At 44.4% G+C, this 24,052-nt stretch overlaps 1 protein-coding gene across 18 annotated transcripts in view; it reads left to right on the plus strand.

Annotated features, from left to right (window-relative positions):
- The window catches only part of RAD51B (RAD51 paralog B), a 682,929-nt gene that overhangs the window by 358,182 nt on the left and 300,695 nt on the right, over nt 1-24,052 (plus strand). For all 18 annotated transcript variants that reach the window (XR_010600611.1, XR_010600612.1, XM_065592927.1 and 15 more), the window contains one exon: nt 17,477-17,573. Coding sequence is in view for 16 of the 18 variants with exons in the window: in XM_065592927.1 (XP_065448999.1) it covers nt 17,477-17,573 (97 nt within the window). In the remaining 2 variants the exon portion in view is untranslated. The remainder of the gene's footprint in view (nt 1-17,476; nt 17,574-24,052) is intronic.

Below are 24,052 nucleotides of genomic sequence, written 5' to 3' on the forward strand. Positions count from 1 at the left end.
GATTGGTACTTTTGGGAGAAATGGCTTCTTGCAGAGAACAAATCTTTTATTTATTGCCACGTTACTCACAGTGTAAGGAGGACAGTAAGTCTCTGGAACTCCATGCACTTTCTGTGGCTCCAGCAATAGGGCCTGATGACCCATCTTGTCCTAGAAGTGCTGTATTAATTGAACAGAGGTCTGCTCATTCTGCTGTTCCCATTTATGTTTGGCACCAGTCGTCCTGAACAGCAGAACATATTTTCTGAAACAACCAGATTGTAGTAGGGATTTGTAAATGGGTGCTAACATACTTCCCTGCATCTCCTATCTTTGGCTGCCATGGTCTCTCAGAATTGTAAGTTCAGTCTTTACAAGATAAAACAGCTGGTCTCTTTACAGGTATGACATGTTCATGTTTCCAGGTGATCAGGCTCCAGTGGCTTCCTGTCCATTTAACAGTCCAGTGCAAAATCTCCCTCCTAGCTTTCAGGATCCTCCTTAAACTAGGCCCCCCAGTTTCCTCAATTTCTACATCAATATTCCCTATGCTTCTCAAAATACTTATAAAGAGGCCCCAAGCCACAGAGTTTAGATCTCAATTCAAACATCCAAACTTTGGGAAAGTTCTCTTTTGACATTTTGGTTCAACCTATTAAAGAGATCAGCCAAAGTTCACATCTGAATCTGAGCTTCCCTCAGCCTTCCAGGGTGTTTTGGTCTGGTGTTGTGATTTGGGCTCGTCTCTCTGAAATACCAGATTTTTTTCCCTCTCTCTCTGCAATGGGATGTAGTCTTCTCCCACACTGCCCCACCATCTGCAACTGATTCCTTAACTAGCCTGATAGCTATAAAACTGGTGTGAGGTCAAAATCAGGCCCATTTTAGTCTTCAGGACTCTGGAAGATAGGTAACTATTGTCTGCATTTTACAAGTAATAGATACGACTTTCACAGGGTCACACAATAAATCAGTGACAGAGCTGAGACTAGAAACCAGGAATCGTGCCTCTCTGCCCTGCTCTTAGTTATAGGCCACACTCACTTCTTCTAGCTTTTATGCCTCACACTGGTTCTTGTTATTTCTTAACTTTCACCACCCTGGAACTCCCAAAGTCCTCCTTGCCTTGCAAAACAGTTGACGCTTCTCTGAAACACCCTCCACAAGAGAACCACAAAAGGAATTCACCACGCCAGAATCACAAGCTAAAACTTACATTAAAAAAACCCTAATATTATTTTAATAAGGAACTAACATTTCACAGCCATATGCACATCCTAGAGCAGAGAGGTACAAAGCCAAAGGCAAATTTTCTCCATTTTCCCTTCCCAACCCCAGTACATGCAGTAGTGGTACTGAGTCTGTTGCACATCTCAAGGAGTGGGGAAAGATGTTAAGAACTTCCATCTACAGTACTTAAAGGCATGCAGCTACACCCACAGAACATACAGTACTGGGATACTTTTGCTTAAATTACAAAAAACACCTCCACATCAACCGTGTTGAGGGGATTACAACAGTAATTTTTCCTTGTACAGGACTTTTCACCCAAAGATTTCAAAGTACTTTGAAAACATCAACTGTTAAGTCGCACAGTACTCCTATGGTAGGTATTATTCCTGCTTGGGAGACTGAGGCACAAAATTTAAGTGACTAGTTTATGGTGCTACAGCTGCTCAAGGTCAGAACTAGAATTAGAACTAGGAGTTCTGACTCCAAGACTGCTCCTATCACTACTAGATTATGGCTTCAGGTGAAGACTCAGGAGTAGGAGAAGATGAACTCTTAGCCAAAGATTATCTTTCCTTGCAAATGTCTTTAGGAATAAAGAATGAAAGCAGAGAGAGACAAGCAATGGATCAAACATTTCCTTGGTTAACTCTCTTTAAATCCATGGCGTAAGAGCTAGGATTAACCTGGCTCATTATGAAATATAAAATTAGTAATTTTTAAAAAAATATATCAAAATGTTTTCCCCAGCACATCAGCTATTCTGTTTATCCTGGCCTAAATTCTGTAGTAAGATACATATCAAATGTTCTGCTAGATAGGTGTGTTAAAGATAAAATAGCAAACTTCCCTCTCTGTTTCCTTGTGCTTATAAATTTACATACACAGTTACTATGCAGGTCAGGTTTGTTCAAAATGTGGCAATGTTTGCAGGCAAAAAGTAAAACAAACTACAGTCAGTTGGTTGTCCTTAATAATCCTGGGGAGTAGCCAATGGCTAAGGGGATTTTTCAGTGTTATTAATTCCAACAAACAGTTTTCTAGTTGATTCTTGTTTTGATGATCTCAGGAAAACAGACGGCATAGCTTGAAGCATATATTGCAATTGCCATTATGCCTGCAGAAATTGCAATGCTTATATCACACAAGGCATTTTGCAAAATTAGCACATAGCTAAACATTTTATATGAATGTAGTTTTCATGATAAACGTTAGCTAGACTCAGTGTAGGCAGGCAGCTGCTGTTCAAGCTGTTACACACACTGCTCTGCTAATGCACCCCACTAAACTATCAGCACTCCCTTTATTCCAGTGCTGATGACTTGTATCTGTCTGCCCGTACATCTCAGTCCTGACCTGCATCTCCCCCTTACTGTTCCAGTGCTGGGTTCCTACACATCTCTGCCAATATGCCTCAATCCTGACCTGTGGCAGCCTATTCTGTCCCACTGCTGAGTTCCCACACATCTTTGTCAATACACTACATTTCTCCTGGCTGGTAGCACAACTTGCTGTTCCAGTCATGGGCGCTATATGAAGGTCCACCAGTGCACTTCAATACTCCTGGTTTACAGCATAATTTACTTTTCTACTCCTGCACTCCCACAAAACTTAACCAATGGACCTCAGTGGTAACGTACAGCATCTCTTGCTAGTCCAGTGCTGGGCCTCTCCTGAGCGGAGACTGCAAATTGAATTTGTGAAGACTTTGGAGTAAGCAAATGAAGTGGAGGCCAATGAAAAAGCACTATCCTGTCAAATTTGCAGCAAACAAAAGAAATTGTATAATACGCTGCTAGCAGCCTTGAGCATTCAATCCTGCAACTCTGCAAAAGCCTAGCTTATTAACAAGGAAATGCCAGACGTTTTTTACTGCTGCCATTATACATAGTTAGTAAGATATGCAGCCAGAGTGTCAATAGGTGATGTTCTGCTCCGATGTTTACCCTGTGCAACCCCATTAGAGTCAGAGCAGAACTTGGCCCTATAAATTTAATTCCTAATGAGCATTCCCTTTGGAATTCTGAAATATCCTACATCTAGGACCATCACAAAATGTTACCCTAAAGGATAGCATCCCTAGCACTGCAGCAACATAGTTACTTTACCAGAGCTCATGACCCCAAACTTGCTGTAGTTTCAGTGACTTAAAAAAAAAAGACAGAAAAATAAATGCAAGTATGTATTCAGAGAGGTATGTGTTGTACTGAATAAAGGTGATGAGGTTTATGTTCTTTTCAGTCATTATACATTAGTTCTTAATATGTCAGTTGAACAGACTAATCATTCCTGTAGACCCCTCTCCTGGAAGTCAGTGGAGTGACTCCCATTAACTTCAGAGGAATTTGAATCAAGTTCTTTGTACATATTTCACTGTTAGCAACCTTTCATTAAATTTAACATAGTCCAGTGAAATGTTGGCTCAAACAGCCCTGCAGCATGCAGTCCTCTGGGTATCCTCCAGGTGCAGTACAGGCAGTGGTCATGCAAGCTTCACCCACACTGCCCTTCTTTCATATATTACTGCAGTGACTGTAAGGGTCACCTCTAGGGGTGAGAAGGTAGCTAGTGCACATCTTTTTTTACGGTTCTGAACTGTTTCTCGGACAATCTCAAATGCTATTTTTATTTTATTATGAAAGAGGAAAACCAAAAGTGTCATGCTGCATTCTCAGCACAAAAATGACACACTGCATTTTTCTAAGTTCACTTTCCATCCTTAGCTCTAAGTTTCAGAGGTCTGGGGTAATTTATATTTCCAGAGTAAGGACTAGCTGTCTGCTAGGCGAGTTAATAAATAGAAGGTTGTCATTTTTAAAAGAAACATAAGCCCCAGTGTTATTGGGAAAGCAGTAACTGACTGTGATTCTTAATAATGCAGTTAGAAATAAGGCACAGAACCCCAAGAAAATGCCTCTGATAAAACCCCAGAATAGCTTAATCAGCAAGACCATTTTTTTGTTTCTGTCAGGAAAGGAAACTTGGCCACTTTCGTTTTCCCTCTGGGTAATATCATATAAGACATGCTTGTCAAGCAATCATGTATACTCAGGTCTGTCTTCTGCTTTTTTATGAGCTGTCCAGCTATATACCTCTGTGTGTGTTATATGCAGAATATAGCGCATTTGGTGGTGCAGTTACAATAGGTTGGGGGTTTTTTTTAGGGGGGTTGGGATGGACACATGCATAAATGGTGGAGCTAATCATCTCACACAAGTGAAAATAAAATCTTCACACCACATCAGCACACATTCTGTATATGACACACATTTTGCAGGTCAAGAGCTTTTAGGAATGCTTTACAGGGTTTTAAAAATTGCATTGAAACTTGACATTTTAATATCCTTCTGCTTACAAAGCCAACTGTCTTAGTTATCACCATCCAACTGTACAAGTTTTGGAAGCAGTGAAAAAAATACCTAAACAACTTTTCTTTGCTCAAAAATATTGCAACTTTATATTATAGGGACTTTGCTGTCTAGGTTGGAAGTAATGCTAGTTATCCCAGTGGCGAGTTTAAGAAATTCTCTGGTCCAGTGGTATAAAGTTTCCATTCCCAGCCCTAATAGATCACACAGTATTGGGCATGTCAGTGGTGCTGGACTGAATATTGCCTGGCCTTTGCACCACTGATATTTGGAGTGGGGTGGGGAATTTCATATTTTGAGGAAGTGATGGAAACATCTTGTAAGTTGATTTTTGTTAAATGGTGAATGAAGCTCCTGAGAGGTCTGGAATATTGTAAGTAGTTCTAGCAGAGATGGAATAGTGGTCAGAGTGACAAAGGTGCATGATAAATGCAATGCAGTGCATTGATATCAGCACTTTAGGATCATAGAAATATAGGGCTGGAAGGGAACCTCAAGGTCATCAAATCCAGCTCCCTGTGCTGAGGCAGGGCCAAGTAAACCTAGACCATCCCTGGCAGGGGTTTGTCCAACCTGTTCTTAAAAACCTTCAGTGATGGGGATTCCACAACCTCCACTGGAAACCTATTCCAGAGTTTAACTACCTTTATAGTTAGAATGCTTTTCCTAATATCTAACTTAATCTCCCTTGCTGCAGATTATAAACCCATTACTTCTTGTCCATGCTGTAACTGAGCATGGACATGGAGAACAATTGATTCCCCCATCCTCTTTATAACAGTCCTTAACATATTTGAAGACTGTTATCAGGCCTTCCCTCAGTCTTCTTTCCTCAGGACTATGCATGCCCAGTTTTTTTAACCTTTCCTTCTATGGCAAGTTTTTTAAAACTTTTGTCATTTTTGTTGCTCTCCTCTGGACTCTCTCCAGTGTATCCGCATCTTTCCTCAAGTGTGGCATTCAGAAATTAACACAGTACAAGAGCTGAGGCCTCACCAGTGATGAATAGAGCAGGACAATTATCTCCCATGTCTTACCTAAGACATTCCTGTTAATACACCTGAGAATGATATTTGCCTTTTTTGCAACTGCATCACATTATGGATTCAATTTGTGATCCACTATAACCCCCAGATCCTTTTCAACAGTATTGCCAGTATTCCCCATTTTGTAGTTGTGCATTTTATTTTTCCTTCTTAAATGTAGTGCTTTATAGTTGTCTTTATTGAATTTCAGCTTGTTGATTTCAAACCAATTGTCCAATTTGTCAAGGTTGTTTTGCATTCTAATCCTGTCCTCCAAAGTGCTTGCAGCCCCCTTTCCCACTAGCTTGGTGTCATCCGGAAATTTTATAAACATACTCGCCACTGCATTATCCAAATCATTAATAAAAATATTGATTAGAGTCTCACCCAGGACTGATTCTTGCAGGGCCCCACTAGGTGCTTATGAGAATGGCATGTGAAAGTATGTCAAAAGACTTACCATGTCTATTGCTTTCCCCCATTCACTAGGCTAGTTACCAGGATGGGGTGGTACACACATATGGCATATACACAATACAAATGATTGACAGCTATTTCTTCTCATTTCCTTCCATGTATATTTCTGAGCGTGAGAATAGAGAGAGGCAAAACTGACAGTGGTTTTGGATAGAATATGTTTATTCAACAACTATTTATTACTGGATGAGTTAAATCCTCCATCCTTTCCAGCTGATGGTGGCTGAAGTGTTTGCAACACTTTGGGGTTACTGGAGAGAGAGACTGTTTCTCCAAATGGGCCTGATTGCACTGACTGATGCTGTATTCACTTGTGCAGCTCTTGCTTTGTTCATAAGTTTCTCTGAATTTTGTGGAAATCATTGGTATTTTGATGGGATAATCATACTTTTATACAGTGTCTTTCACCCCCAATGGATCTCCAAAAGGCTATACAGATGTGGTAATCTTACCTCAAATAAATAGAGAGGAGGTTTGCAGAATTTCCTGTTCTTCCCTATATTTAATGTAGGGAATACTACAAATGCTGAAGTCATGTTACTTAGCTGTTTAGGCAACTGGCAAGTTTTTATGGGTAAGCACTGTATATACATACAGAACTAAATTCTCTCGCCCTGAAATGCATTCACTTTTCAATGGAGGGCAGCAGGTGCTGTAGCATAGTGTGAGAGGAAGAAGAAACCTCCGTCAAGGACATTGTGGAAAGCCCCTATTATGAAAAACACCCTGGAATCCGTAACATCATTTGTAGACTAAATAGGACTTAACTACTGTACTTTAGGGAGGCTGTGAGGACATATTAATAGTAAAACAATGTGAACATGTGAAGAACAATGAAGTATTTATTAATATTACAGTAGGTGTCCACTTAAGCTTGGAGGAGCACAGAGCAGTACTGGGTAGGGAAGAACAAACATCCCTACAGTTATCTGAGTTCTGCTGCCTATCACAGAAACTTGGAGAACCTCAACTCAGCAGACTCAGGACACAAAAAGAGGGGTTGAATGGTAGTAGAAGCTTTATTGGGCGTACGGCGTGGTGCATACTTTGTCGTTAGATTCATTTAATTGTCTAAGTCTGTGAATCCAAGTGGGGAGGGTTGCCAGTCAGCTGATCATCTATCACTTCCCTTAGATTGTACAACAGATTGTATGTAGTTTGTGAATTTTGGAAACTGCACATGCACAGTGTGACATCCTGCCACAAGATGAGACTGTGCTAGTCATGCCCACTCCTCTTCCAAGTTTCCTACCCCAAAGCTGACCTGATGAGTGCTCACATGTACCATACAAGGTTATTCATCTCAAAACTAGTCCCTGGGCCAGATTTGGGTACCTTCTTTACACTGCTCCAGTAGCAAACACTGACTGCAAATGGGTGTGGGCGGTCCATGAGGAGGATGCCCACAGCACAGGGGCAGCTAAGTCCGGTGTATATAACTCTACACTGTTCCCCTTGCATTCCCTGGCATAGGAGAATGCTGAGGGACAATGGGGCATAAGGAGAAGTTGTCAATCGGCAGTTGAGTAAAGCTGCCATAAATTAGAGTAGCCCTGAAGGCTGCTCTGACTTTTACCAGAGGCCTTATTGTTCCCCAGAGTAGCCCAGAATCAGGGAGTTACAGAGGTGAATTAAGCCATTCTAATTCAGGGCCGTACCATCTGTGCTCCACCTCTCTGGTCCTATGTGTGTATTATGATAGGAAGTGTCTTTCTCACACACTTCTCAGAGTCAAATAAGAATACAGTACATTGTGTATCAGCTTTGCCAGAGGCCCATGATGGAAGCTAATTAAGTATTTTAGGAAAAAGTGTGAAAGTGGCCCCAACAAGAGTTGGTGGCTGCACTCTGAGGCCACGAAAAAATTTGTCCTGAGAACCTCTGAACTAGAGCATGAAGTCTCTAATCAGCAAACCAACCCACTGGTGAAAATTAGCAGAGTGAATATTTAAGCAAAAGTGACTTTTCAAGTTCTTTTTTAATGTTTCAGTGTGAACATTTCTAGTCTTCTGAAATTGCACAAAAAAGTGAAATTTTGGGGGGTGCAGAATCAGATGAAATAAATTGGAAAAAAAAAGTCACACTATTTTTTGCCAAACATGAGCCATGGAAGCAGCCATGTCTAGATCTCCCCTCATCAAAGATAACATCGTCTAGTCACTACTAACCTGAGCTGTATTGGAACTGATGACCTAGAGTTGAGGGGTTACAACTTTGCTACCAATCTCCTCTTCAGTCTTCCAAAACAAAGCTACTTGTTTGGAATGAGGGATGGCTTAAGGTTGATTTGTAAGCATAGGCTTTTGCTAAGGAAATTGTACATTCACCACAAACTCCACAATCAACCTGCCATATGATTTTTACTTATTTGAAAATGAAGCAGATTTTGGTCAAACAATTGGCTTTAGAGTAGGACTGCCTACTGCTGGCTCCTCCGCTCCAGCCTGGCCAATATCAGTTGCCTTATTGTAGTCACAAAACTGCAAAGAAAAGAGCTCCATACAGAAAGCTGTGTCCTTCTGCAAAGATTTCTGGCGGGGGGGCGGGAAGTTCTGGTCAAACTAACCTAGAGCTCTGGGAGACTGGCAGGGTGTAAAAGCAGGTTGGCAACCTGAGCAACCTGGCCCTTGGGGGAATGTCTTGCGCATGTCTCTGCAAACAGGTCTGTACAGGCTGCAGAAGCACAGAGTGTTGGATGTGAAGCCTGTCCAGGCACATAGGTCTTTTTGCGAAGCACAATGAAGGGGTGCCAGAGCCTAGATTTGGAAGGTTACATTTGTGTTGGCTGCGTTCCTTGCTCAGAGAAGAGGAAAGGCAAAAGACCTTGGGCTATCTCTGGGTGGTAGTTGTTTCAACTTCAAGACATGTAGCTGCCTGACAACCGCACATTTTTGAGTTTTGTTTTGTTTTTTTCTTCCTGTGGAACTTTTATTAATTTTTTGTGATTATTTTTAAGCACTTGGCACAGACTTGCAGCTAGTCTCTGCCTCTCCAGCAGGCTTTTGGAATGGAATTGCATAACTCTGTACTTTTCTTGTATAAAACAGAATAAATTGGAGCTAATATACAGTGGCCATTTGGGTGTTTTGTTTCTGAAAAGTTCCTTGGTTTCTTCCCTGTCCAATGAAGTCCAGTGGCTCTAAGTAGCCTGTGCCACTATGAATTGCCCTGCTGAAGGAGAAGAGCAGAGGATCTTGGGTGGATGAGAGGTGGTAACAAAGTAGGAGTTCAGCTTCCATCATAGAAGTCTAATAAGATCAGTTTCCCCTAGCAGCCTTGGGCAAAGTGCCCTGAATGCTAGATCTCCACTCTGTCAGTACAATTCCTTTAGAAGTTACTCATTATGCATTGTTTCTCAACTATTGGACTGTCTAATCAACATTTTTTATCTTGATGAGACACAGCTGAAAACACACAGAGATAAAACTCAGCTCAGACAAGATGGGTGGTGCTTGCGTGGGGAGGGAGGGAAGCATTTGAGTTGGTTTTTGTTGGTTTGTGGGTGCCTAAAATTCAGGGAATTATACCCATTTCTGGGGAGACATGTTTGGAATTTGAGGGTAACTCTCTTGTCAGCTCTCAGCATGGAGGCCCCAGATTTTTCAGTGTTTTCAATTGTCACATCTAAAAACATCCACCCACTTCCCTCAAATGTGGGCCTCACCAGAGTTACTCATGGCTTTTTCACAAATTGGTAAAACGGCTTTAATGCATTGTTTATCAGGCTTTCCTTTAAACTCATCTGGTGACTGCAACAGTTGCAGACCATGGCAGCTTGTCTGCTCCTTAGGATAGGAGCAAAGGACCCCTGTCACTTTCCTCTGTGATCTACACTGACTGTCAATACAGCACATAAAAGCATTGCTGTATAAAGCCCTTTCTAACTTGGGCCTTGATTAAGCAAAGCACTAAAGCACATGCTTAATTTTGAGTATGTGATTAGTCCCATTGACTTCAAGGGCTTGCCCTTCAGTCTAGTTCTCTAGTTTTGGCTGATGATCTGCCTGGGCTGGTTGTTCTTATTTTTTTCTTTTTTGTGTAATGTTTAGATGGTGGCTCCTATAATTGCACCAGGACACTATGCCATCACAGTAATATAGTGTCAAGATGCAGAGATACAAAGTTATCTCGTGAAAATTCAGTACCATGTCATAAAAACTGGGATTGTCCTTTGAATTTCAAGATTGGTGGTGACACTGTTTGGGTATGGTAGCCAGCTCCCTCTCAATAAGCTAGTGGGGCTGGCCAGAGGTTAGATATAGGACTAGATGGACACCTGGGAGAAGGGAACTGAGTTGTTGTGGTGAAACAGTGTCTTTTTTTGCTTTGGGTTTGAGCAGGGTGAAAATCTGCTTTTTCATTGTGTATTTGATTCATATGAGCCCAGAGAGATTTTAAATTTCCTGAGAATATAAGGACATAAAACCCTATTTTTGTAAGTGCACATGCATTTGGACCTGATTCCCTAGAACAGTTCTGCCCCAAACACACTTCCTCTGAGATACCTAAACTCTATCATAAGGGTTGAGGCTGAAGAACAAGTGAAGACTAACTCGGTGTAAGCTCAAAACCGTGTCTCTTTCACCAACAAAAGTTGGTCCAATAAAATATATTACCTCACCCACCTAGTCTTTCTAATGGTAGAAGCTGTTGGTCACATAAACCTGGTTTCCCCTGTGGCATCATGACTTGCCATCATCACAACTCTGAGCCCTTGAGTTCTTTCAGTAAAACTCTGGTATTGCTTGGTTGTTCTGATACTTCAACTCCAGCTTCTCTCTTTCTATGTCCCTTACTCCTTCATTCCACGGAAGGTGCTGATTTTTTTTATTTTATTTTTGAAAGGCTGCTAATATGGTGATTTACAGTAAGTCTCTCTGAGGTCATGGGCAACTTTTAAACAGTCTTTGTGGCAAGTGGCTACTAATCCTGACTACCCGAAGAGAGGCTGGAGCTGAAGGAAATGCTAATCCAGTGTCTAGTCTGAATTCTGTGTCGTCAGTAAGTATCCCCTTTCTCCAACTGCCTGTGCTAGCTGGGATACAACTGCTCCCCTTGTACAGAGGCTGATGCTAGTCATCATCACAATCAAAAAAAGCTGTAACAGGTTCCTACAAGAGGGCTGAAGTTCTCATCAGTCTATGAACTGTGCCCCACCTCAGTTTTGTCACCACTCCATCTTTCCATTTGTAACCCCAGTGCCGCTCCCATCTGGCTTTGTGCTTTTTCTTTTCCTGCTTTGGGCACATTCCTTCCACCAGAACCTAGACAATGGTCATCATTGTTTAAGTCCATTATAAACAGTACTGACTATACTTGAATGTGGCATATTAAAAGATCTCTGCTCTAGGGCAAGGGAGAGATGCCTCTTTAGTGACAGGAATGTAGAATGTTAAACTCTGATCTCTTCGATAGGGACAACGTTGAAATGTTGGGGATTAAAAAAGTTTGTGTCCCCCTTCCCCAGCATGCTGAGTCAGCATCCTACCCTTGCAGACTGACTGTCACTTGTACCGCTTGATCTGACTGCACTGCTGGAGTGCAGTAAAAAAACACAAAGAACATGCGTTAGTGAAGGACAGAATCGTTCTGGATTTTTGTTTGTGTTTTTGTGCTTGCTCTTCCAACTCGACAGGAAGCCTTTAATAAGAGTTTTCCTAAATGATGCTGCATGTCAAATGGGGAAATTTTACTCTGTTCTCTTAACAAACAGCCATTTCATGAGAGGGTTTTTCCGCCCCTCTCAGTACATTCCAAAAGGCTTTATACCTCCGCTGGTTACTGATTGATGGCTCTGTGCTGAACTCCCTTTAATTTTGCAATAAACCAACAAGGAGGCTGAGACCACAAGTTTACAGAGAATGACTTATTTACTTAACTGCATTTACAAGGATGACAAAGTCAGATTTAGTAGTTTCAGTGTGGTCCTTGGGAGGGCAGGAGGAGTACTTGAGAAATTATACTGTATAAATAACCAAACAAAAAATAGCTTGCTTATTCTTCCATGTAAAAGCAGTCATATTTCAGTTCCTAGGCCAACTCACTCCCAGGCTCTGCAGGGGCTTTACACTTACAAAGGCTGTTCACTAAGGCCAGCATTTTCAAACTTGGGTGCTTGAGCTTAGGCACCTAAAAATGTCTTCTGATTTTTCTGACGTGCTCCCAGAACACCAGCCAAGACAGTTAAATTGTGGGAGATTCTGTTGGCATGATGAGCTGTACAAGTGTTGCCAAAGCATAAAGAAGAGTTGTGCACTTCAGGTATCTCTTACAGGTAGATAAGATCCATCCAGGATATAGCTACACTTTTGGGGGCTTGATCCCCTATGTTCCTGTGTACAGTGGCAGCACCTCTGAAAAGCAGGCAAATGATTTAGAAGCCTAAATATTTCTTAAATACCTTACTTTAGGCACCCACATTTGAAAATTTTGCCCTTGCTGTCCCTCAGTTTCCCTATCTGTAATAGAGGATTGTTAATTATTTCTGTAACACCTGAGTTGTTCATAGTGCTTTACAGCTACAGCAGGAAGGAAGATGTGGATCATGCCCCAAGGAGCTTAGACTCTAATGCTAATATGCTGCTACTAATACTTAGCTTTCTTATGGGAGAAACTAATTGCAAAGTATTTTAAGATATTAAGAAGTTCAAACTTTTCCAATAAATGGTTCTGACATTTGAATAGATCTAAATAAACTTTTCAACAGTATTTGCAATCTTATCATGTTTTGCAGCCTCTGGACTGCAAATCTTCACTTGTTAAACTGTTAGCCATACTGGTCAAAATTGGCCATGCTCAAAGGTTAAGGGGCAGTGGTTCACTGAACTCAGCAGGAAAGTGAGACAAATTTCCAGCAGCATTGACCTATCCAACTGACCTTTTTAGTTTAGTTTTAGTTGCAGAGGGTGTTTTCTATTCATGTACAGTCATTGGCTGGGGAAGCCCCTCATATTGATTTTACCATGAACAGGGAACAGAAAACTATAACACAACCCATCACCTATTGCAGATGTTTGGGGTTAGCTGGGGGTGAAGGAGGGAAGGTGGTGTTTCCTGTTCCCTTGCTCTGTAATGATTACTCTAATAAGAATGAGAGAGAGCTTTGTTGGGTTAATTGATACCAGACAATAGGATCTCTCATGCGTTAAAATGTTGCATAACAGAATTCTCACTGTTGAAAGCTCTGTTGGAAGATAATGGACTAGTAATTTGAGTTGTGCCTCTTAAATTGAAGCCAGGGCTGCATGGTCTGAAGTCCATTATGTGTTAGGAGAGCCCACAACAGAAGGGACTGATTCTTTCTTTACCCACTTGGGCTGTGATCCTGGCAAGTCTCATGAACTAAACAGAGTAAAATATGGTCAATATTTCGATAGGAGATCTCCAAGGAAAATTTCAGAACGTTGCATGGTGACTCGATTGAAAGCACCTCCCCCCACTAAATAAGTTCTGGATCAATGCTCCAGCATGTTGTTAGGAAGCACTGCATAATTAGAGATGACATCTTTCAGGCAAGAGATATAACCGATGAAAAATGGATATCCTGACCTTTCCAGTTTTCTGTGTGTATTTGTGAGATATTGGACCTTAAAGTCAGGCCAGCACTAGGTTTTGTGGGACCTGTCTGAAGAACTACGTGTGTCCCTCCCTACCTGTAAGTGCGACACCCCAGCAGGAAATCGCATGGCCATATCTCACCACCCTTCCTTAGTCTATCTCAATCTCTTCTTGCTCTCAGGCTGTGGTGACTCCCTCACGCACCTGTTTGTGAGGCTCAGCAGCTGCTGGTGAGCCATTTATATGGATCAGGAGGTAAAGATGAAGTGCACTTTTAAAGCTGGTGACGAGGACATTGAAGGAATTTAATACTTGTGGCCTGCTGACACAGGGGAGATGTGGGGCCTCGTGTGCTGCTGCTGTTTACAAATGGGATGTTCTGTTGTACCAAAATCCTATTTTAGAAATGTAAAAAATTCTAACTATATCCAGTAAATAGTTATGTATGGGTACATTATTTAGAATTTTGTATTAAACTCGTGAGTCTATATTTGAAGCCCTGCATTTTCAGAAATGGCCTCATTTTTTTTGCTGCCCAGCCTGAGACACTTTGGGCCTGGTTGCCACCCTTTGCTGAGCACCCACAATTCCAATTTAAGCCAAGGAGAGCTGAGGGTACTCAACAGCCTTGAAAATCAGGCTCAACTGGGAAAGCTGGGGACCCAGAATTGTACTACTGGTTGATAACATTGGAGATACACAGCTATAACTGAGGGTAGACGTTTCAGGCAATGGGGTTGCACAAGTGTAACTGAAGCATAATTTGGCGCTACATTTGGTTCCTAATTACCAATTCTGTTAATTTATGCTTGAACTAGAGTAGAATCCAGCTGTCTCTCCCAGCTCTGTTGGGCCAAGAGGGGTAAAGAATAGTGTCACTTTATTTTTTTCACAGAAATAAGCTTTCTGAATACACACGGGGCTCCAGTTTCAAAAAGTATCCTTACTCAGGGCACTATTTAAGCACTTGCTCAACTACCACTGAAGTCAGTGGAACTTGAGCACATGCTTAATTGTCATCCTGAATCAGGGCCAGAGTAGCTGAGTAAAAATGTGCCATTTTTACAATCACTTTACACACGCTTAAATAGGGAATGATCCCTGATGATCTATTCAGAGAGAAAGTGCACTCTAGTCCCATAGAAGATAAGAATCAGAGGTATGACTGGTTTTTTAAAGCGAAGGGTGAAGAGGATTACAATCCTCCATCCAAACCAGTGCCACAAGATTCCCTGACATGGGGAGAGCTGACCAACCTGAAAGGTACAGAGTCCAGTTATGCAATTTCTAGTTTTCTCTCAGTCTGAAGCCCATAAAGTCCGTTGGAAGGGGGAGGGGGGATATGAAATATGGTACCTCTAGGTTTTTTAAAAAAAAATCTTAAATACAGTAGCTTTTCTCTCAGTTCTATGACATAAACTTTATACTGTGCCATCATATTTTGTTTATCTTGGCCCAGGTTTGGGTTGACTGCATCACTCATGGCTGCCTTTGAAACTTATGAGTAATGTGGTCAGTGCAAACTTGTGCCAATAAAAACATTGTACCACACCAGAATACATATATACATGTAGCAAATATTTATTTAATTTAAGGTATTACAACTAATCATTGCAGTTTCCCTTTCAAACTGTATAATGTTGATGTGAAATCTATTCTATCCCTCCCTTTACATCTGCCTCTGTTTACTCAGAGTTTTCTATAAGCTTCTATCAGGCTTGTGCCTTGGTTCTACCTTATCATTTGAATCAAGGTTTGTCCTATTATAACCACAAAACTGGTTTCTAGGCGCCTGACTCTTCCACCCCCTTGAATAGCTTATTTTCTCTTGGTATCTGAGGTACACGCTCTGTGCTGAGGTTCTTGTGATGATAGTGTCATTAGTGCTGTGTACCAGATTGTTACTTGAATCTGGGGTTTCTCTTTTGTAATAAACTTTCACGATGAGCCTGTCACAGAGGTACCAGGCCGATGCTCTGGAGCTGCTCTGTATGAAGCCAGTCAGGACTCTGGTGTAGCATGCCTCACACTGTCACCAGGGCAAGAAACTTACATAGTTTCGGCGTTCCTGGGTCTGACCTCAGAGCATTCAGTATCCCTTTTCACACCGTGCGCTTCCCGCAGCAAGTCCAGGTTACAAAGGGCACTATCCATAGCTTATGTGCAGGCAGCTGGAGCAGCCTCACCAGCCCCTGAGGGTCTCAGCAAAAGTCACACACTCTTATTCCCACCACCTAGGCATTGGTTCAATACACAGGGAAACTGAGGCATGCACAGTATTCATGCAAAACAGTAAGACTCACATATGCTCACATACAACATAACAAGGGAAAAACCTCACTTTGTCACAGCCTTAACACCCAGTCCTGCAAACACACAGGCATAACTTTCATGATTATTCCTATTGGAGAAGATCCACAGTCCCCTCTGTGCATTTTGCTGGATGCCATTCAGGTGCTACAAAGCAGTCAGAATGCTGACGTAACTGGCTATTGGGGAATTCCCCTAGTGTAAGGAGCCATCTCTTTGCCAATCCACCTCTTAGTACTCGGCCCAGGGAGCATGTTGTTGTTGTGGTAGTGTCATTGCCCTATGGTGATGCCCATCTGCCAGAAGAGGCTCATGGGGGCCATTGCACCTAGGTGCAACTTAGAGCAGCCTTTAGGCCACCTTTGTGCCTTCCTTCACTGTGTCAGGTAGAGCTGAAGCTCTGGTCCAGTAACTTCAATGGGAGTATGCATGGAGTCGGGTTACTTACGTGTGCAACTATTAGCAGATTAGACCCATGCCTATAGCTTTTCTTAGTCTCCAAGAGTGGGGATCAATTATTGGTAATTCTGGGGAAATGGTAATCACTTACATTACCACCAAATGATTACACTGCAATAGATCCACACTTACCCAGTCAGTCTCCCTGTATAGTTGGCATTATATGTTTGTACTAGTTTGTTTCTATCTCTCATTGGAAAAAAATAACTGAGCTTTGAATTTATACTGCTAATGGTTCATCCCCTCAGCCAGGAATTAATATTTGTATAGTACTAGATAAGTGCTAAGTTTTATTATTATTAATTATTATTATTGAAACCTCTTGAATCAGTAAAATATTCCAGGAAACCTTATGAAAACAGGCTACCTTGTGAGATCTGGAGTGCTGCCTACCTCTGATCAATGTGGAAATATGACGACAATAGCTTTTCTCATGGTGCTGTATTTCAGCACTTATTCTCCTGGTCTCAGTCAGAAATAGAGAGTGCAGAGGCCACATGCAAATATATAGGGTGGCAGTGGGATGCCTACTAGGAGGAAAAGAGCCTCCATGGGGAGAGTCTTAGGTGGCAATGCTCAGCTGCAGGAGCAAAGAAGAACTCTGCAGGGTTCAGGAGTAAGGGTGAAGAGCAGGGAACTTCAGCATAGCCCAAGAGGGGGGAGGATCATTTGTTTGGATTTTCAGTTGGACTTTTGTTACCCTGAAGGGTGACTGAACTTGAAAGATGACCTGGCTGGATCACAGAATGACAGGCAATAGAATCCCTGCAATGCCACTTCTATGCACAGGGGGCTCTCTCTGGGGGCAGGACCCCATTACAGTCCCTCTTGAAAAAAGGCAGTATTGATATACAGGGTGGGTAATATTTTGTCTTTGACTAACTTTAAAAGTCTCCTCAGTTTGTTGTGCTTTTTACAATATCCCTTTGAGTTATTGCAAGTAGCTTCAAATGAACTTGATAAAGGTCAAAGTGTGGAGTTGTCTGTCTGTCTTTGTATGTTCTAGTTCTCATCTGGGCTGCTACCTGTCCTGCAGTAGCTATAATTATTCATTTTTCCTCCTGTTTGCAGGTTATCTTGACAAATCAGATTACCACACGGCTGAGCAGTGGCCTTGATATCCAGGCAGACCTGGTGTCTCCAGCTGATGACTTGTCCCTGTCTGAAGGTAGGAGCTCCATTTTATCACAGCTGAAGCTTGATACTGATGCAAATCCTCACTATCACTTGCAGTCTCTTGTTGATATTCGGGAGCACATGGGACTGGGTTTATCAAGTTTAGCATAAAATATAGTCGGAGTTCAAAAACATTCTTAAATTTCTTTGTAACTTTCATCATTTAAGGGGGAATGTCACCATGTTAACCAAACGACTACCTTTACTAGGGGCCACAAAGAAATTTTCAGTGTCCAGTTCTATAGTATTTTCCTCTGTAGTATCGCTGATGCATAATTAGCCATGTGCACTAGTATCTCTGATGCCATTGTGAGAGGCAAGAAACTGAATAGACACTGGCTTGATCTGATATGGTAAATCCTATGCTCCTGTTCATTAATTGTAATTATCAGCAATTCAAAAGAGAAACATCTTGCCACAAATCAAAAAAGAATAAACTTTAATTTGTGTCCCCTGGACTATACACTAATCATACTTCAAGTACAGTGACTCAAACTGCAGATCTCAATATTACATTGATGCTATACAAGTGTGGTGTGCCTTGTAACACCTTTCTTATAATACTGCATTTTGTTTCTGTGCTAATTTCAGGGTATTGTATTTTCCGAAGAAATTGAAGCAATAATTACACATTTTCATGCAATAATAAGAGAGTTAACTTCTCTATCTATCAGTGAGAAGAAAAGGTAACTCCAAGTAAGAATTCAAACCCGGTCACCATCTTGTATAGTAACTGCAGCGTCTAGCTAGTGCAAGAATAGTTGAGCCCATACCACATGCTGCAGAAAATTGTAGAGCAGTTCCCTATTTAGAGTTCAGTTGTGTCAGAGGCCCCACTCTGCTGTGGTAAGCAAGATTTTCCCTCTAGTGGGTTCCTCAAACAGTATTGATGACCTTATATCAAATTTGCAACTTGGCAGGATATGGTAAGGTGGTTTTCACTCTTCTTCTTTGTTGCACCTTTCTGGTGAGTCTGGATCAGCTACTCTCTTACACCAGTTCTCACACAGGAAAATTCCCCATCCTGTATGACACATGCAAAGGGGTATTACTAAAGAGAAAACAGAACCAGGCTAGAGTTCATACTTGTAGCCCAGCGGGGCCCATCAGCACTGGTTCTCCACTCTCCTGGTGCTGTCAGTGAAACCTCCAATTTCATTTACACTAGATTCAGAGCTAATCTCCCAGGATCACGGTTGCCTACCCCAACTAAGCCTACAATCCCTTCAGTTAACTGCATGAATGCTCCATGGCTAGACAGTCAAGAGCAGGCTTGTTTAAAAGATCATACTAAATATTAGAACGTCTTCTACAAGAACTTACCTTGCTAAATGGAGGCATTTTTCCACCTGGTTTTGGCAGTAAGGGGTATCACCAACCAGTTCTTCAGTTCAGCATATTCTGGACTACTTACTATACCTGAAATACGAAGATTTGGTGGTTAGTTCCATCAAAATACATCTGGCTGCTATTTCAGTGTTCCATTCTAAAGTGGACAATCACTCTGTTTTCTCCAATGATATGTCCATACGATTTTTAAAGGGCTTAATCAAATTATACCCTCAAATGCAAGACCCCGTTCCTCTGTGGGATCTAAACTTACTATTGTCAAGACTTATGGGTCCCCTGTTTGAACCGTTGGCTACCTACTTGCTGTTGCATCTATCAATGAAGATGGTATTTCTGGTGGACATTACCTTGGTCTGAAGAGTAGGGGAGCTGTGGGCATTAATGTCAGGGTCTCCATGTACAATCTTTTTTTAAGGACAAGTTTTACCTGCATCCTCATCAAAAGTTCATCCCAAAGGTGGTTTCCTCTTTCCATATCAATCAGCCAATTTATTTGCCTGAATTCTACCCAAACCACACATGACCAGGGAGGAAGAGCGTTTGCGTACATTCAATGTCAGAAGAGCATTGGCATTTGTGACGCTCTGCACCTTGGGGGAGCACCTGCACCCCCATGTTCATCCTTATAATATGATTGTGTGGTATCCAATGCAAAATTTGTTATGTCGGGTGTCTTTGGAAGGCTCATGATGCACTGAGCATTGTTGTTATAGTGATGTTATAGGTTGTAATTTCATGTATATAGTTATGAGGCAGAAACTGTGTCCTCATGGCTTAAAACAAGCCCAGGCAAAAACTCTCCAGGAGCAGAGGGGCAGTTCACACCTCATCAGGGCATGTATGGGACAAGCCCAGCCCAGCCTCACAGAAACTAAGGACACTGGCCTAGGCAGTAACAAAGGATCTGTTGGACTCTCGAGTGAGTCACCTCCCTTCCCATGGTCAGTTTGGGACTACGATGAGGTAATGCTCATCTAACTCTGAAGGGGTGGGGGCAAAGCCAAGAGGGAAGAAAGGACATGATAAAAAGGAGAAACGTTTGCTATGCTCTCTCTTTCTTCCACCTCCATCTACAGCAGGGGTGGGCAAACTTTTTGGCCTCAGGGCAGCATTGGGTTTCAGAAATTGCATGGAGGGCCAGTTAGGGAGGCTGTTCCTCCCCCTATCCGTCACCCCCTGACGGTCCCCCCGGGACCCCTGCCACATCCACCCCCCCTCCTCTCTGTCCCCTGACTGCCCCTGGACCGCCTGCCCCTAACTGCTCCCTGCCACCCCATCCAAGCCCCCCCTCCTTCCTGAAGGCCCCCCCGGGACCCGTGCCCCATCCAACCACTTCTTCTCCCTGACCGCCCCTGGAACCCCCACCCTTGACTGTCCCCCGCCGCCCCATCCAACCCCTCCTCTCCTTCCTGACTGCCCCCCGCCACCCCTGCCCCCATTCAACCCCCCTGTTCCCCGCCCTCTGACTGCCCCAACCCCTATCCACACCCTCGGCTCCTGACCACCCCCCGAATTCCCCTGCCCTCTATCCAATCCCCCTTACCACGCTGCATGGAGCACCGGTGGCTGGTGGTGCGGCTGCACCAGGTTAGGCAGCTGCGCCACCCAGCTGGAGCCAGCCACGCACCGCACATCTCAGAGCACCGGTTCAGGCCGGGCTCTGCAGCTGCGCTACACCAGGAGCTCGCAGCCCCGCCGCCCAGAGTGCTGCCCATGTGGCAGCGTAGCTGCGGGGGAGGGGGGACAGCAGGGGAGGGGTCAGGGGCGAGCCTCCCGGGCCAGGAGCTCAGGGACCGGGCAGAACGGTCCCGCAGGCTGGATGTGGCCTGCGGGCCATAGTTTGCCCACCTCTAATCTACAGACACCACCACCAAGTGACTGAAGCATGATCAAAGGGGAGAGCCTGGCTGAAGGGCAACCAGCCAGCCTGTGGTAAGGAGCATCTAACTTTGTAAAGGTACTGAAAGTGTTAAGATCAGCTTAGAATGCGTTTTGCTTTTATTTCATTTGAGCATATCTGACTTGTTGTGCTTTGACTTATAATCATTTAAAATGTGTCTTTTGTAGTTAATAGATTTGTTTGTTTATTCTACCTGAAGCAGTGCATTTGGTTTGAAGCATGCCAGAGACTCCCCTTGGTATAACAAGTCTGGGACCGGAGATATTGGCTAGTGTCATTCGGTTGTACAGTCCAAGCTGTGGCTGGCCAAAAGTGCTCACTCATGTAGCTGGAAGCAGCTCACTTGCTAGAGGCTGTGCGTGAACAGCCCGGGAGTGGGGGTTCTCACAGCAGAGCAGGGTAAGGGTGGCTCCCAGAGTTGAGGATTAGAGTGACCTAGCAGATCACCGGTTCAGATAACACAAGGGGAACGTCACAGCATTTTACCTGGACAGAATCAGACACTTTCGTAAATCCTCCCAGCTGTTTGTATCAGTTGCAGACAGAGTAAGAGGTTAATCAGTCTCCACCTAGAGAATTTTTTCCTGGATCACATCTGGAATATGCATGACCTATGACTTGGCTAATGTCGCTCCATCCAACAGAGTCATCACTCATTCAATGAGGTCTCAATCTGCCTCAGTGCCCTTTCTGGCACAAGTTCCAATTGTGGGCACTTGTATAGCGGCAACCTGGTCCTCACTTTTGCCTCCCACTATGCTGTGGCTCAAGACTCCAGAGACAATGCTAGAGTGGGAAGAAGAAAAAATGGTCACTAATCTGTTCCATAACAGTTGTTCTTCGAGATGTGTTGGACATATCCATTCCACGACCCATCCTCCTAACCCAGAGGTGGGCAAACTGTGCTTGCGGGCCACATCCGGCCCACTGGACCGTCATGCCCGGCCCCCGAGCTCCTGCCCCGGGAGGCTAGCCCTGGCCCCTCCCCACTGTTCCCCCTCCACTGCAGCCTCAGCTCGCTCGCTCCGCTGCCAGTGCAATGTTCTGGGCGGCGGAGCTGTGAGCTCTTGGGGCAGTGCAGCTGCAGAGCCCAGCCTGACCCGGTCTCTGTGCTGCATGGTGGCGGCAGCATGGCTGGCTCCAGCCGGGCGGCATGGCTGTAGCGCCACCAGCCACTGGTACTCCTGGCAGCATGGTAAAGGGGCATGGAGCAGGGGGGGTTGGATAGAGGGCAGGGGAGTTCATGGAGTGGTCAGGGGGCGGGGGTGTGGATAGGGGTCGGGGCGGTTGAGTGGGGAAGAGGGGGTTGAATGGGGGCAGGGGTCCTGGGGGGGCAGTCAGGAATGAGGGGGGGGTTGGACGGGGTGGCGGGGGCAGTCAGGGGCAGGGGTTCTGGGAGCAGTCAGGGGATAGGGAGAAGGGGTGGTTGGATGGGGCAGGGATCCCAGGGGGGCCGTCAGGAATGAGAGGAGGGGTCGGATGGGGTGGCGGAGGTCTGGGGGCGGTCAGGGGACAGGAAGCGGGGGGGTGTGGATGGGGCAGGGGTCCTGGGGGGGTCATCAGGGAACAGGGGAGGTTGGATGGGGCAGGAGTCCCCGGGGGGTGGGAAAGGGCCGGGCCACGACCCCCTCCATACAATTTACAAAACCCGATGCGGCCCTCAGGCCAAAAAGTTTGCCCACCCCTGTCCTAACCAGGGCCGGCTTTAGGCCGATTCAGCCGATTCGGCTGAATTGGGCCCCGCGCCGCAGCTCTCCACCCTGCCCCCAGCTCACTTCCCCCTCCTCCTCTCCCCTGAACGCTCCGCCCCCTCCCCTGCTTCCCGCGAATCAGAGATTCGCGGGAAGTCTGAAAAGAAGCAGGGGCGGGCCGGCAGCACCAGGTAAGCTGGGTCGGTGGGGGCGTGAGAAGGGCTCCGGGGAGGCGCGGCCCGTTCCCGCCGAGCACGCTGGCCCCAGCGGCTCTGGCCCGGCTTGGCTCCAGCCCGGCCCCCGCGGTGCGGCTCGGGTCCGGCACGGCTCTGGCCTGGTCCCCGCAGCGCGGCCCGGCTCCGGCCCGGCCCAGCTCTGGCCCGGCCCAGTCACCGCAGCGCGGCCCGGCCCGGTCCCCGCGGCCCGGCTCCGGCCTGGTCCCCGTGGCGCGGCTCTGGGTCGGACTCAAGCCCGGCAGCCCCCCCAGGAATCGGGCCCCGCTCTTGCTAAAGCCGGCCCTGGTCCTAACCTCTTCATTGGATTTGCAACAAGAAGGAGCTGAGAGGGTTAGGGGTAGCTCTGCCCTTTATATCTGCACACAGTGGTGTGCAGCAGCAGGGGAAACTTGGATACTGTTGAGGGGAAAAGTTTCCAAAAACCGCTGGAATGCATTGACACCGAGAGGAATGGACATGTGCAATGCATCTGAAGAACAACAGTTACGGAACAGGTTCATAGCTGTTTGTTCTCAGTTAAATATAATTTGTGGCTTTGGTTAAGTGTCAAAAAATCCTGAAAAAAATGCTGAAATATACATCTATTGTTAGATAGTATTGGATTCCCTGTACGTGAAAGATTGTGTTAGTGGCTCATGCAAGCAAAGATGATGGTATTCTAAAATCAGGACTTTGGAAGATGGCCTGGGTGTAATTTTTTGTGGTGATTATGCTAAATGTGTTCATGCAGCTATTGTGGGTAGTAATGGGAGTTAGTTGTGCGTCTAATTTTCTGGTGTCATTGTTTTGAACTTTTGCCATGAATGAGGTGGGATTTGTTGACTTTTGTATGTGATTTTTTTTTTTTCATTAAATGAATTCATGCTGGTGAAAGGTGCTGGAGTGGTAGTCATGGGATTTGAAGATCTCTATTTATCCCCAGAACAAGAACAAAACAGTCAGCAGAAGTGCATGTTTTTCCTACAAATTCTCCCATTAAATGCCTCAGTCCTCACTTATATTGACCACCTCTGGGAGTGAAAGTGGAATTCACACCCATTCTGTACTTTTTCCTGTCTGCCAGCAAGGGGCTCAGCTGTCATGACGGTTTTTGCACTGTGGACCCTGGTTCACTAGGAATTGGATTGAGACACCCTCCAAACTCATTTGATGTTACCATCAAACAACCTGCAAATAATAATAATAATACTTTGCAATTTTATTGCTCTTATCAGCTGAGGAGCTCAAATGACTTTATAAACATTCGTGAATTAGCCTACCAACACCCCTGTGATGCAAGTAATTATCATTCCCA

The sequence above is a fragment of the Chrysemys picta genome, chromosome 4 (assembly GCF_011386835.1).
Source record: "Chrysemys picta bellii isolate R12L10 chromosome 4, ASM1138683v2, whole genome shotgun sequence".
Taxonomy (NCBI): Eukaryota; Metazoa; Chordata; order Testudines; family Emydidae; genus Chrysemys; species Chrysemys picta.